Below are 11,599 nucleotides of genomic sequence, written 5' to 3' on the forward strand. Positions count from 1 at the left end.
ATATCATGGTAAAAAATGGTTTGAAAATCTACCTAATAGTCTTTATAAAGGTCCTCCATGAGGATCATGATTTTATACCATTATTGCAGTGGTGTGGGGAAAAAAGAAGAGACTTGTTTAGGATTCAAGTCCTGTCACTGTCCCAAGACAGTTCTCAAGCTTAAAAACTCTTGACTTCCAGATTGTACCAATGTATTGGTACAATACATTCGTCTCTCTAAGACTTTTTATTGTAAATAGCATAGGCATAATTTGGCTTTCATCAAAATGGTTGACTTGATGATCTTAAAGGTCTTTTCCAACCTTAATGATTCTGTGATTCTGTGAAAATCAAAGGCTAAATTCCTGGAGCCAACAATATTTACAAAGGATGTCGTCCTGGAGACTATGATATTTAATACTGTTTCTCTTGTATGCTGCACAAATATTGGGACTACTGTGAGAAAATCAATAATTTTTTTTTTTTTTAAAGTGCAATGATAGTTAACAGACCCCTATGGATTACAGAAGAGCTTTTTGATCTGTTAATAATCTTTAGGTAGGGAAGTTTTCCATGCCACCTGTCCTGTACTTCTCAAAAGGAGAGCGGGAGCCTATTCTCAGCATGATTGAGAACGGACATTTTTCTTCCAGACTGTGCTCCTCTTCTTGGTTCTTGCACATCTTCAGATTGGTGGATGGCATTTTTTTCCTTTCCTCAGGTGTTCACACTGCTGAGAGGGAAATGTTTTGTCAGGAGAGCTTCCCGGCTCCAGGAACAGGGCTATGCACCTGGAAAGGCTGCAACCCCCAGCAAACACAGCAGCAGTGCGGTTTTCCTCTACTACCGTGTCCCCACCGCCGGCTCTCCCACGCCCACCGCCCTTGCCCAGGGCTGCTTCTCCCCCACCAGCCACCAAGGAGCTTCCCGGGACGCGGTGCCCTGGGCCCAGGTGGGGACCCTGCACTGCCTGCTGTGACTACAGCTACTCTAGACCTATGGGAGCCATATGCATCTGTCTCAGCCACTCTTGCCATGATACTATGGAGGACCACAGAGGCTCCAGCCTCTTCCCCAAAACCAAAATAGATATACTCCAGTGTTGGCCCATGCTGAGCTCCTGGCATCCTCAGGCACACTGGCTCAGGAGTGACCTGGCCACGCCAGCACTTCTTAATGGACATCTGTTTCTTCTCTGCTGAAAAAGGAGGGACAAAGGCCAGCTAGTAACGACATTTAATCTTTGCTGACATTTACAAAAAGTCAACTTGGTCAATGATACTATTCTGCAGAACTGAAAACAAACATTTATTTTCCTCATACGAGTCAAGTCATAAAAGTATTAACATTCCTCATACAGAAAGACCAGCTGCCTGAGAGGGTTTTTTTCCAATCTTTTTTTTTTATTAATAGAGAGGGATCACTGTACCATTATGATCCTTCACTCTTCTAAGTCCAATGGGTGGATGGCTCTGCAATTGGCATGTCCCGATTGCATTTAGCAGATGCTATCAAAACAAAACTCCTACCTTCCTGTTTGTTTAGATTTTTAGTTACAGAAGGAATCAATGCATAGTAGTTTAGCTGGCCTAAGGACTTGATTAAATGTGCTATTTGAATATCCATTGTAACATGCTTTGTTTTCTAGGAAGTCTACATACCTATATCTGTACCGGTACATATACCTGTATACATATGAGAATGACATAATGTCATTGGATATTGTGGTGAGATACATCTTCCCAAGATATATTGACATGCATAATGGAGACAACATCACACTGCTAGTCACCGTTGTCCATAAAGCCCACAGGAGCATCTACTGCAGCTCAAACTAGATTAGGCCTACTCCACAAGCATGGGGTGAGAGGATCTTTGTGGTTTGAAGTACATATTTTTTTAATGTTCCAGACTAGAAAAAACTTAAATGCATGGTTCTGTTGTTTCCTCTCCCTCTCACAGAAGTTGCTGTTTTGGGAATCGCCTTCTGCCTTCTGATTTAACTTGCTACTGCTCCCATCTGCTTTGTATGTATTTCTTACTGATACTGGGACCAAGTCACGCTGGCTGTTGAAGGAAGGTGGAAGGTGGAAAAGTTATTTTATTTTTATTTAACATTTCAGTGGAAACACAGTGACATTCTGGAGATGTCAAAATGTAATGTTATTGATTGCTCTACAAAAAACTCCACGTTCTCGCACCATTGATAGTCTTAAAAAAGTGATTTAGAACAACAGATTTAGATGGCACAGGACTAAAGAAGTTCATTAGTTGCCTGGATTTAATTCTCTGTTGCCAAATTACAATTTGCTGTGCTTTGATCAATGTAAAGAGTAGGGAGCACAGTTATTGCCTCATCCAGGAAAATGGGTAGGGTTCATATAAAATCACCAGACTAATCTTTGTGCACCTCAGAAATGAGAGGTAGCACTTACTCAAGTGCTACCATGATTCTGTGTGTCATATACAGTGCAAGTGAGTAGAATTTGATCTGAAAAGAGTAATTACTGAGTTATTTTATATTTTAACAACAGTCCTAAGTGTAGGAGTTAAAAATAGCTGAAATTCTGAATTTATATAAGAGAAAGGAAGGAATAGAAAATAAACAGCAAGTAGGAAGGAAGTGACTGCTTGCTTATTCTCTTATACTATTTGGTTACTTCATATGGTAATAAGTAAGGTTAAATGATATATTACAATGACATGAAAATGCGTAGACATAAATAGGGCATAAAGTGCTGTAACTTCTGTAAAACTACATCGTTGTGTTCTGGTTGTGGATTTAGTTACTTTTTTCTGAAGTTTATGTACAAAGGTTAGCTAGAAATATTTTTAAATTAAACTATTTAGAACTTTTTAAAAGCTTTTTTAAAATCTATTGTTCCAATATTCTGTATTCTGTGCCAGTTGTACTCTATAAAATGGCATACTGTCGGTTTTTAGGAGATAATAATCTCCAAAACGCAGTAGTCAGTGTCTAGGAAGAAACTATTAAAGTATATCACCAGCAAACCCAAAGAACAATGGGTTACTGGGAACTAGACTTCAGGGAAATACCTTAATGATAGAAGCAAAGATATTGCCAACTGGTATGTAATAAATTCCTTAGCATATGATGGCTTGGGGAGAAAAGGTCTCAGAACTGTAACATTGTGATAAAAATAATTTGACAATTCCTCAAAATAAAAGAATTGCTTTCACTTTTAAAGACTAACTGGAAGGGAAGTATCTCGAGGCAAAAAATGCACAATGACCCTTCCCATCCACTCATTTATAAAAATAATACATTTATTTCTCAGCCTGGAAAGGCTATGTAAAAAAGCTTATTGGATTAGAAATCTTAGTGGAGAAAAGGAAATAATCACCAGCTAGACCTGGGTAGAGGTTCTACAGCGTAAAACTCAGGGCAGAGGCTTTGTACGCTTACTGAATCCCGAGGGCGGAGGTGGGTTATTAAGTTAGAGTAACACAAAGGAGGAGGGGGAGAATATATTTTTTATGAGAATATATTTTTCACTTTGCATTTGTGCTGTGAAAGGTAATATGACTTCCTTAGGGAAAATGCATGTGATTTAAATCTGGAAGAAAAAGTACTGGTCTGGTTAAAGAGGAGAAGAGAGGGGAGGGAGATGCAGAAAGCGCGTGTGTGTGCGCGCGCCGTACGCATGCGCACGTTTATTTGAAAGCTGTTACAGCTCTCCAAAGCAAGTGGGTCACCTATAATGAAGTGCAGTAAGCTTTTGCTTTTTGGTAAAGGAAAAGAAAAAAATCCTGCTGTCTTTCCATTTTCTCTTTCTTTCCACTGTCCCTTACTTAGTTAGCGAAGGCTTGCTCTGATCAGAAGCATGTTGTACGTGCTGGGCAGTCACCGCTCTAAGAACAAAGGCGTAACTATAGGTAAGTTCAGGCCTGGCTGAAAATTACATAAAGTGACAAGCCAGAGTAAAAACTGGCTAAGGAAATCAGAGGTAGGTTGTACTGGGTAAAGACAGTGAGATGGAAACAATCTAGACAAGAACAACTACTGACAAACCTGTTCCAGGGAATAAAATAATCTGGGAACCAGCAGCAAAAGCATTTTGCAAAGATACTGCAAAGTATGAGTCAAAAAGCTAAGGAAAAATATTTTCCTAATCACATTCAGAAACAGATGTTTAATTATCTTAGAAAACAGTCAAAGTTGGCACTGAAATAGTCTCAACAATAGTTATTTAGTAAACGGTATGTGTTTTATTATAGTTTTATGACAGTTAATACTGATATGTCTAAGTAGTCTTACATTTATTACTCATTATATATTCTGTATAACTCCAAAGTACAGATTGACAGTATGTCAGGTAATGAAAATGCTATTCTGCTTTTGTACGCTGGGCATGATTTCCTGTGTGTAATGGTCAGAAGAATATTGTAGTATATTTATACATTTCTGCCCAAAGCAAGAAATACATGCAGCTGTAGAAATATCCATTCGCACAAAATGCTACTAATCACAACCAAGTCAGATTAACTAAACTAAACTAATTTAGCTTTTACAGCAAGACACGTCAGTATGCTTGAAAGCCAAACTTGCTTGTTTTGTTTTATCTTGGGGCACATAAAATCATGGTATTTGGCAGCATGGAATAAGGGACATTAAATCGGCTTTTATGCTGTTGTTAAGGAACCCATAGAGGATGGGATTCAAGCAGCAGGACATCATACCCAGTAAATGACATATGCAATATACTAATTTAAAATGTCTGTTAGAAATGAGAGTGGCATTAAAATCTGTCACAATGTGGAAAAGGTGAAGAGGCATCCAACTGAAACCAAAAACTAGGATCAGCACTGTCAGTCTGCAAAAAACTCTCCTAGATCTTGTCTTAATTCTGATGATGGATCGGGATACCGTAATCATGTCCCGGATCTCTGTATTTTCTTCTGGTTTCATCTCAAAACAGATGGGTATCCCAGGGATGAATTTACTGGAGGAAGAGAGCTGGCTTTTTTCTGTGCCAGAGGTTTCTGGGAGGTGTCTGGAATGAGTATCTTGATGATGCCTTGAAATAGCTGGCATCACACTTGAGGTCTTTTTACTGTATCTTCTGTGGTGCTTTCTGCCAAAGGCACAGCTCCACCTGGAACGGCTGGAGGGCTGCACCTGCGTGCCGGTACTCTTAGAGGGATGAAGAGTTAGGTTTATCATCTCCTTTTCTTCAAACTTGTTTTCCTTGTTTGACAGTCTGGAACCTATGCTCCTGCAGACGCTGGTGTGACTAGCGGTTAAACACACCAGTGGCAATATATACTGCATGAACAACAAGGCTATCGTAAAGGCGATTCTGTAGGAATCGGAAGGCCAAGACTCAATACACAAGAGCCTGTTCTCCAGTGCCTCTAAACTCAGCGTCTTGCTGAGGTCCACAATTTTGTGGAAAACCGGCAGGGGGGAGCAAATGGCAAAGCCGAGGGCCCAAATGGTCACTATTAAGAAATAGCCTTGTCTTGCCGTTAAATTGCTAGAAAGGGGATATTTTATCATACGGTACCTGACTGCAGCAATAGATATTAACATCAAAGTTGAAACTAGAACTGATGCGCACTGGAGGAAGGGCATTACGTGGCACATGATGGTGCCAAACATCCACTGGTCAAGCAGGACGGACGTCAGTGTGAAAGGTGAACAAAACAGCACCACTAAGATGTCAGAAAAGGCCAAGTTACCAATAAGAATGTTTATTATTGTCTTCTGCTTGCGCTTTAGTAGAGCCGTCAGTATAAGCAGATTTCCCATAAAGCCGGCCAGACTTATGAGTGTGTACAGCCCGATAAGAAAGTACTGTATGTCGTCAACACTACTCTTATAGTCTTCCCAGGCAGAAAAATTCTTTGTAGTAGCAGAGGTGTTCTTGGTAGGTGTCCTGTTGTTACGGTCTTTGAATCCTAAATCCATTTTACAGTCCTGCTTAGAACGAGAAAGGCATTAATTAGCATCTGAAGGAAGAATGATACTGCTGTTAATCAGAATGTAAAGGAATATAAATTTACCTCGTATCAACTTAATGCAAATAAATTAATAGTGGTGTTATTCTACCGTGAGGCAGATCCCGCGTAACTTCAGGTCAACATGAATTAGTTTTGTAGGTTTTATCAGGCAGCGTTCAGCACACCTATGCCTCCTACCAGCCTGCTCACGTGGGACGATGACAATTTAAGGTTCTGCATTATGAAGCTGGCTTTTAACTATGCTTTGCTCTAGACCATATTGCCAGCCTTTCCATGAGGGAGCAGTTAGCTACAAAAGCAATCCATTTAGAGTCGGTGAGATTACTCATGTGAATAACAGCTCATTGATATGAGTAAGGAAATTACAATCACCATCTGGGCATGTGCCTAATCATTACATGACAGCAAATTATAATGAGAGCACCTGAAAATATATGATGTTTTGACATATGCTAACAACTGCAGTAGTCTTTCTTACCCTGCTAGTAGAAAACTGACACAAAATAGGTAAGAGCTTTCAAAAAGGATCAGTTTATAAGGAGATTGGCTGTTGGTGATCCACGACGGAATTCCTAATGTGGTGCATATACAAACAATCTTCTATTAAATGCTGAAAATATTTTAACTGTTGCTCAAGCAGAAGGGAAAACTGCCTGCAAAACACCCAAAGTAATTTGTTGTAATGCAGAGAGGATAGTGTTAACTGGAAGCAAACCCCACACAGTCTTTTGAAAATTCAGGGAACTGATAATTTGTCAGCACAGAAATACGTAACATTAAAACCTAGCTCAGCATAAAGTTATTCTGCCTACTGAATCTTCATATACTAGTCTTCATTTTAGAAAAAACAGAAAGACAAAAGAATTCAGTTTAAACTCCAGTTTACCTTAAACACCTGCAGGTACTAAGTTTCAAAGTCAGAATTCCCCAAAGTGCCAATGTCCTGCGCAAAATTGCTTAATGTTTAGAAATCTTAGGCAAGACAAAGCAAAAAGATCTAAACAAAACCAAAACATACCTAAATTGAACAGAAGGCTAAACCTGTCAACTAAAAAAGGCAGGTTTTTCAAGAATGTATCTATCCTCAGTGAGCTGTATCCTGCTGACTTCTTCAAAGCGCAGTACTATTTGGTTTCCTCTACACATGCAGATGTGCTCCTTCCTTCACAACATGTGTGTTCCTACTGTTGGATGCCAAAGGGAAGCTCAGACTACAAAGCACACTCAGAATATTCACTGACAGTGTGTGGTGATGGAAAGGTCCCTCATGTAACATTAGAAATACTTATTTAAAAAAAAAATAGTAAGATATTGCAAGTTTTTCTGTCTTGCAACTAATGTGTTGCAGAGAGGTGAAAAGAACTAAGACTTGCCAACTTCTTGCAATGTTGAGTTAAAGTGCTTTTTAATAGCTAAAATAGAAGTAAGAATTGGATATGTGAATTTAGATAATCTAGTGTTATAATTGCGTGTGTATGAGCAGGGTGGCATTAATGAAAATTATTTCTGTTTAATTTTTCCCAATCTCTAGTGAAATGGTGGAAAACCATATAATAGACAAACAACACTATCTGAGACTGTCTTTGCCTCTAGAACAACTTTAAAGGAGCAGACTAGAGATTCTGTAAGTGATCCAATCTCTCTACTTCTATATTGATATTATCAGAAGTTTTCATTTTGGTGGGCTTCTCTTTATACAACTATTAGCTAAAGAAGTAAATATTTTTTTACTTAAGTTTTCTGAGTTAATTTCTCTGAGTTGCTAGTAATCATCTGAAAACAGTGTGATCTGCAGACCACAGTGACTTCCAAAATCAGCAGAAATTTCTTTCTGTTCTCTAAATGTATCTCAACATAATTTTTGCCTGAGAAAACCACAGCAGGACCCTCCTTTGGATAAAATACATTCCCCTACCTCAGGCTTATGGAATTATGTCCCTGTTATGTCATACCTGTATCATTTTTCCCCCTTTGTTCAGCACGGAGGAACGATGGGTTTTGCTATGACTGATGCTTTCGCAGATTTCCGTGTGTGCGCGCATCTGTAATCTGCAGGCTCTCTGTTGATTCATGAAAGCCATTTCAACCGTGCATTATGTTTCAATATGAAATATTATCTGCCTAATATTTTCAGGGTGAACACTCCATTATCTTTGCACTACCACATTCATCTTAGCTGAGAAGTGTAGAAAAAACCCTTGATAAAACTCAGGAGTTAATGAAAAAACCATTAGCATAATTCTGGACAATTTTCTTTTTGCTTGGACACCTTCCTTTTCCAGTTTGTATCTTCCACAGATTAAGAGAACATTATGAGTTGAGCAACCCATTTCCTGATAGCAGGTTTGAAACCAATGAGGAGTTATTTGAGAAAGGGAAATGAAACTTTTTTCAAGATCTAGATCTGCCCAAATCTTGGTTACTGACCAGCCAGTCATTGGCTCAGAATAGGAAGACCAATAAGAAAGAGGGAAGGAAATCCAGTAGCATTTTGAGATTAAAAAAAGTCAACTTCAAAAACTCTTACAATGCTCTCTAAGTGAAGATGACTCTGAAGGAAGGAGCTTTTCATTTATTACATGTGCCTACATATATAACTGCCTGCTAAGAAGGATCATTCTCTACATTCTTCTATTTTAACTGATACTAACTTGAAGGACTAGCCTGTAAAGGAGAAACAAACTGCAGATGTTGTTTCTTTCTCAGAAACCTGGAGATTAGGATTGCTTTTAGAGTATCTACGGGTGTTTTCAGTAATAGTTAAATTCCCACATAGTCATATCTGTACGAAGGTACAGACACTGAGTAGTGATAGTGCACACTGGTGGTTAAGTTACAACAGCAAGCCTTTGAGGACAGCTGTGTATGTGTGAAGGTTTTGTTGATCCCTGTACCAAAAAACTGCAGCTTCCTCCCTAGACTAGTTGGTGATATTGGCTGTCATTGAAAAAGTTGAGCATAGGCCATATGTGCATCAGTGCATGGAGCAAAAGCAGGCATGCCTACCGAAAGAAAAGGCTCTCTATCGGGTTACTCCATTCCATTTCAGTTATGTGCTATGGTCTGAAGAGAAATCTGTACATTTTCATTTAATTTTGTTTACTTTTAATCAAATAGAAGTGAAAAAAATCTGGTGGTGTTGCTGTTATTTCCTACTGCCACTTTCAGCTTTGGGTGACTGAAAGTGGAAAGGAAGAGGCTCTCAAGTCAGGTGCACCATAATTATTTTCTCTTCTAGAAATTTCTATTCCATACAGGTAATGCTAAGACTAGGGCCAAGGAACAAAATTTTATGTGACGTTATACTGGAACATGTTCATTAAACGAATGTTTACCAAGCTCTTCTTAAAAATTCAATTGAAAGATTGTTGCCAGGTTCCATGGATTTCTACACCTTCACACACAGCTCGTGCACTACGCCTTTAGCAGAGTTGTTCACCATGATTTTCCTAGAATTCTTTAAAAACAAGAAGTGAATAAGCTGGTTGTGGTGAAGTAGACATATTTTGTTGAGACGCATCGATATTGAAAAAGCTTAGCAGGAGAGCCTCCCAAGTCCAACGCAGGCTCTCCAACTCTGTCCCCGCTGTGCTATGGCTGCCTTCTGTCTTGGGTGAGAGCTGAGCAGGTGCCATCTCCCCTACCATGTGTCCTGATTTCTTTGAGGAAGGAGCACTGGACGAAGCCACAGCATGCTCTGGCCAGGCCCTGGCTGGACATGTGGGGCACCACAGGAGTCCGCAGTGCACTGAAGCCACTTCCACACCATCTCCTTATAGTCAGGAGAGTCAGTTTCAGAGTGACAGAAAGACAGAGAGGGAGGGAATAAAACTATAAGCTGATGGTTACCACAGAGAACTGCTGTGCTGAAAGAAGTTGCCTTTGCAAAATGCCCAAAGAGAATTTTATCTTCATTTTGGATGTGTGAAATGAAAGCAGATTTTTCCCCAAAATTTCAAAAATCACCAAGTGGATCTCTTGCTTTCCAAGCTTCCTCTCCTGCTCAAAAGGAACCAGTTGCTCTCCAAGCTTGAGTACCACTGGCAGTAAAGATGCAAACAGAAGTGTCCCTCCCATATCATTGATCTTCAGTCCCCAAACTCGCATTAGCGTACCTCTGATTTCATAGGGTACTTATTGGCATTTATCTTCCTGCTTTGTTCTAACAGCTGCTTCTGGTTTGGGAGACTTGCTCTCTCTCTGGCGGTTGGTCAATCCCAGTGCAGCACATGGCCACAGCTTTCAAGGAAATGAAAATTCCTGAAAATCCCACTGTGGGAAATAGAATTAAATAATACAGATAGCTTCTTTTGAAAACATTCTCCTCATATTTGAAATGTGTTTCTAAACTGAATGCACTACAGTGCCAGTGTGCTCTTGTGCCTGTTTTCAAGATCAAATTTAATCAATCTGAAGGTACCTGATGGAGATTTTCTAGCAGTCAGCTCCAAAAGGTGGATCACTTTCATTTCCTACATCAATCAGTCAAGCAAATGAGGTCCCCTTTACGTATTCCTGCGTACGGTCCCCAAGACTGTGCTCACACTGTGTGAGCTCACACCCCGTGAGCTTTAAATGGCTTTGCTTTGGCCTCCTTTCGTTTCAGTGGGATGCTTGAGACAGGAGGCTAAGCTGCACAAGGCAGGAGGGACTGCAGTTTTGTGGCAGGATCCAGGGTGGATTTGTATATTTACTGTAAGAATCAAATTAATGCAATTAACATTAAATTCGAGGAGTATTTGTGGTTAACTTTTACATTAAAATGTGTTTTATGGCAGCTGATGTACCATGTTCTTGAAAGATTTCAAGTAACGCCTCCTCAAATCACATTCATCTGTGATAGACCTCAGTGTGAGTGTCTAATGTGACTCTTATTTTCACCAAAATCATGCTTCACAGGAGTTTTCAGTTGCTCTAAGGCCTGAGAGTGACAGGGAGAACTTGAACTATTATTCAGGGCTAGCTGGATTAGAGGTACCACATAACTGAAAATATGCTGGCTTAATATGCTTAAAATCTCAAAAATAATCTCATTATTCCACTTAAAGCTACTGTTTAAAATACAAAATCCATAAATCATAATTTATGAGAGTAAATAGGCTAGATATTTCTCTTTACTTATTTCAAGGGAAATTTTCAAGAACCCAAAAGTTAGGCAGGCAACCATCCTCCTCTGAAGGCAACTGTTCTTTCAGAAAATCTTCCTTCTATTAGATAAGATGCCTATAGCTAGGTTTATTCATAGATAAGACCTCATATCCTACAGTATTAATACCTATTAAGTTAACTGACTGGCTGGGGCCTCTATAGTCTAGTCAGTTCAGTCCGTGGAACAGGACAATTAATCTTTACAACTGTGAACAATTTACAGTCTTAGGAGACATTTTTCTACCTTAAAAACAAACAACATATACAGGGAGGAAGCAAAATGTGATGACTCCCTAAGAAACACAACCTTCCTGCCCCTGTAATACTGAAGTAGTATCAGGACTGTATAGAAAATAAGGCAGAGAAAGATTTTTTTAAACTACTACACGGTTGTAAACAGTTAATATGACAGGCTATAATTGCCTGACCACCTAAGCTTAAGGAAAGCACTGAGCTATGTTGTTACGACTTGAGAAATTATGCCTT

At 39.4% G+C, this 11,599-nt stretch overlaps 1 protein-coding gene across 1 annotated transcript; it reads right to left on the reverse strand.

Moving 5' to 3' along the window:
• Positions 1 to 4,497: 4,497 nt before the first annotated feature.
• On the reverse strand, positions 4,498 to 5,912 carry NPY5R (neuropeptide Y receptor Y5). Its single transcript, XM_010293855.1, has one exon. The coding sequence runs from the start codon at positions 5,910 to 5,912 to the stop codon at positions 4,581 to 4,583; it is 1,332 nt and encodes a 443-aa protein (XP_010292157.1). The 3' UTR covers positions 4,498 to 4,580.
• Between the last annotated feature and the right edge of the window lie 5,687 nt (positions 5,913 to 11,599).

Source organism: Phaethon lepturus, unplaced genomic scaffold, assembly GCF_000687285.1.
Source record: "Phaethon lepturus isolate BGI_N335 unplaced genomic scaffold, ASM68728v1 scaffold4899, whole genome shotgun sequence".
NCBI classification, from domain to species: Eukaryota; Metazoa; Chordata; class Aves; order Phaethontiformes; family Phaethontidae; genus Phaethon; species Phaethon lepturus.

Bases quoted from the DNA above. Each gene is read 5' to 3' on its own strand.
- NPY5R (XM_010293855.1), bottom strand. From the start codon at position 5,912: ATGGATTTAGGATTCAAAGACCGTAACAACAGGACACCTACCAAGAAC.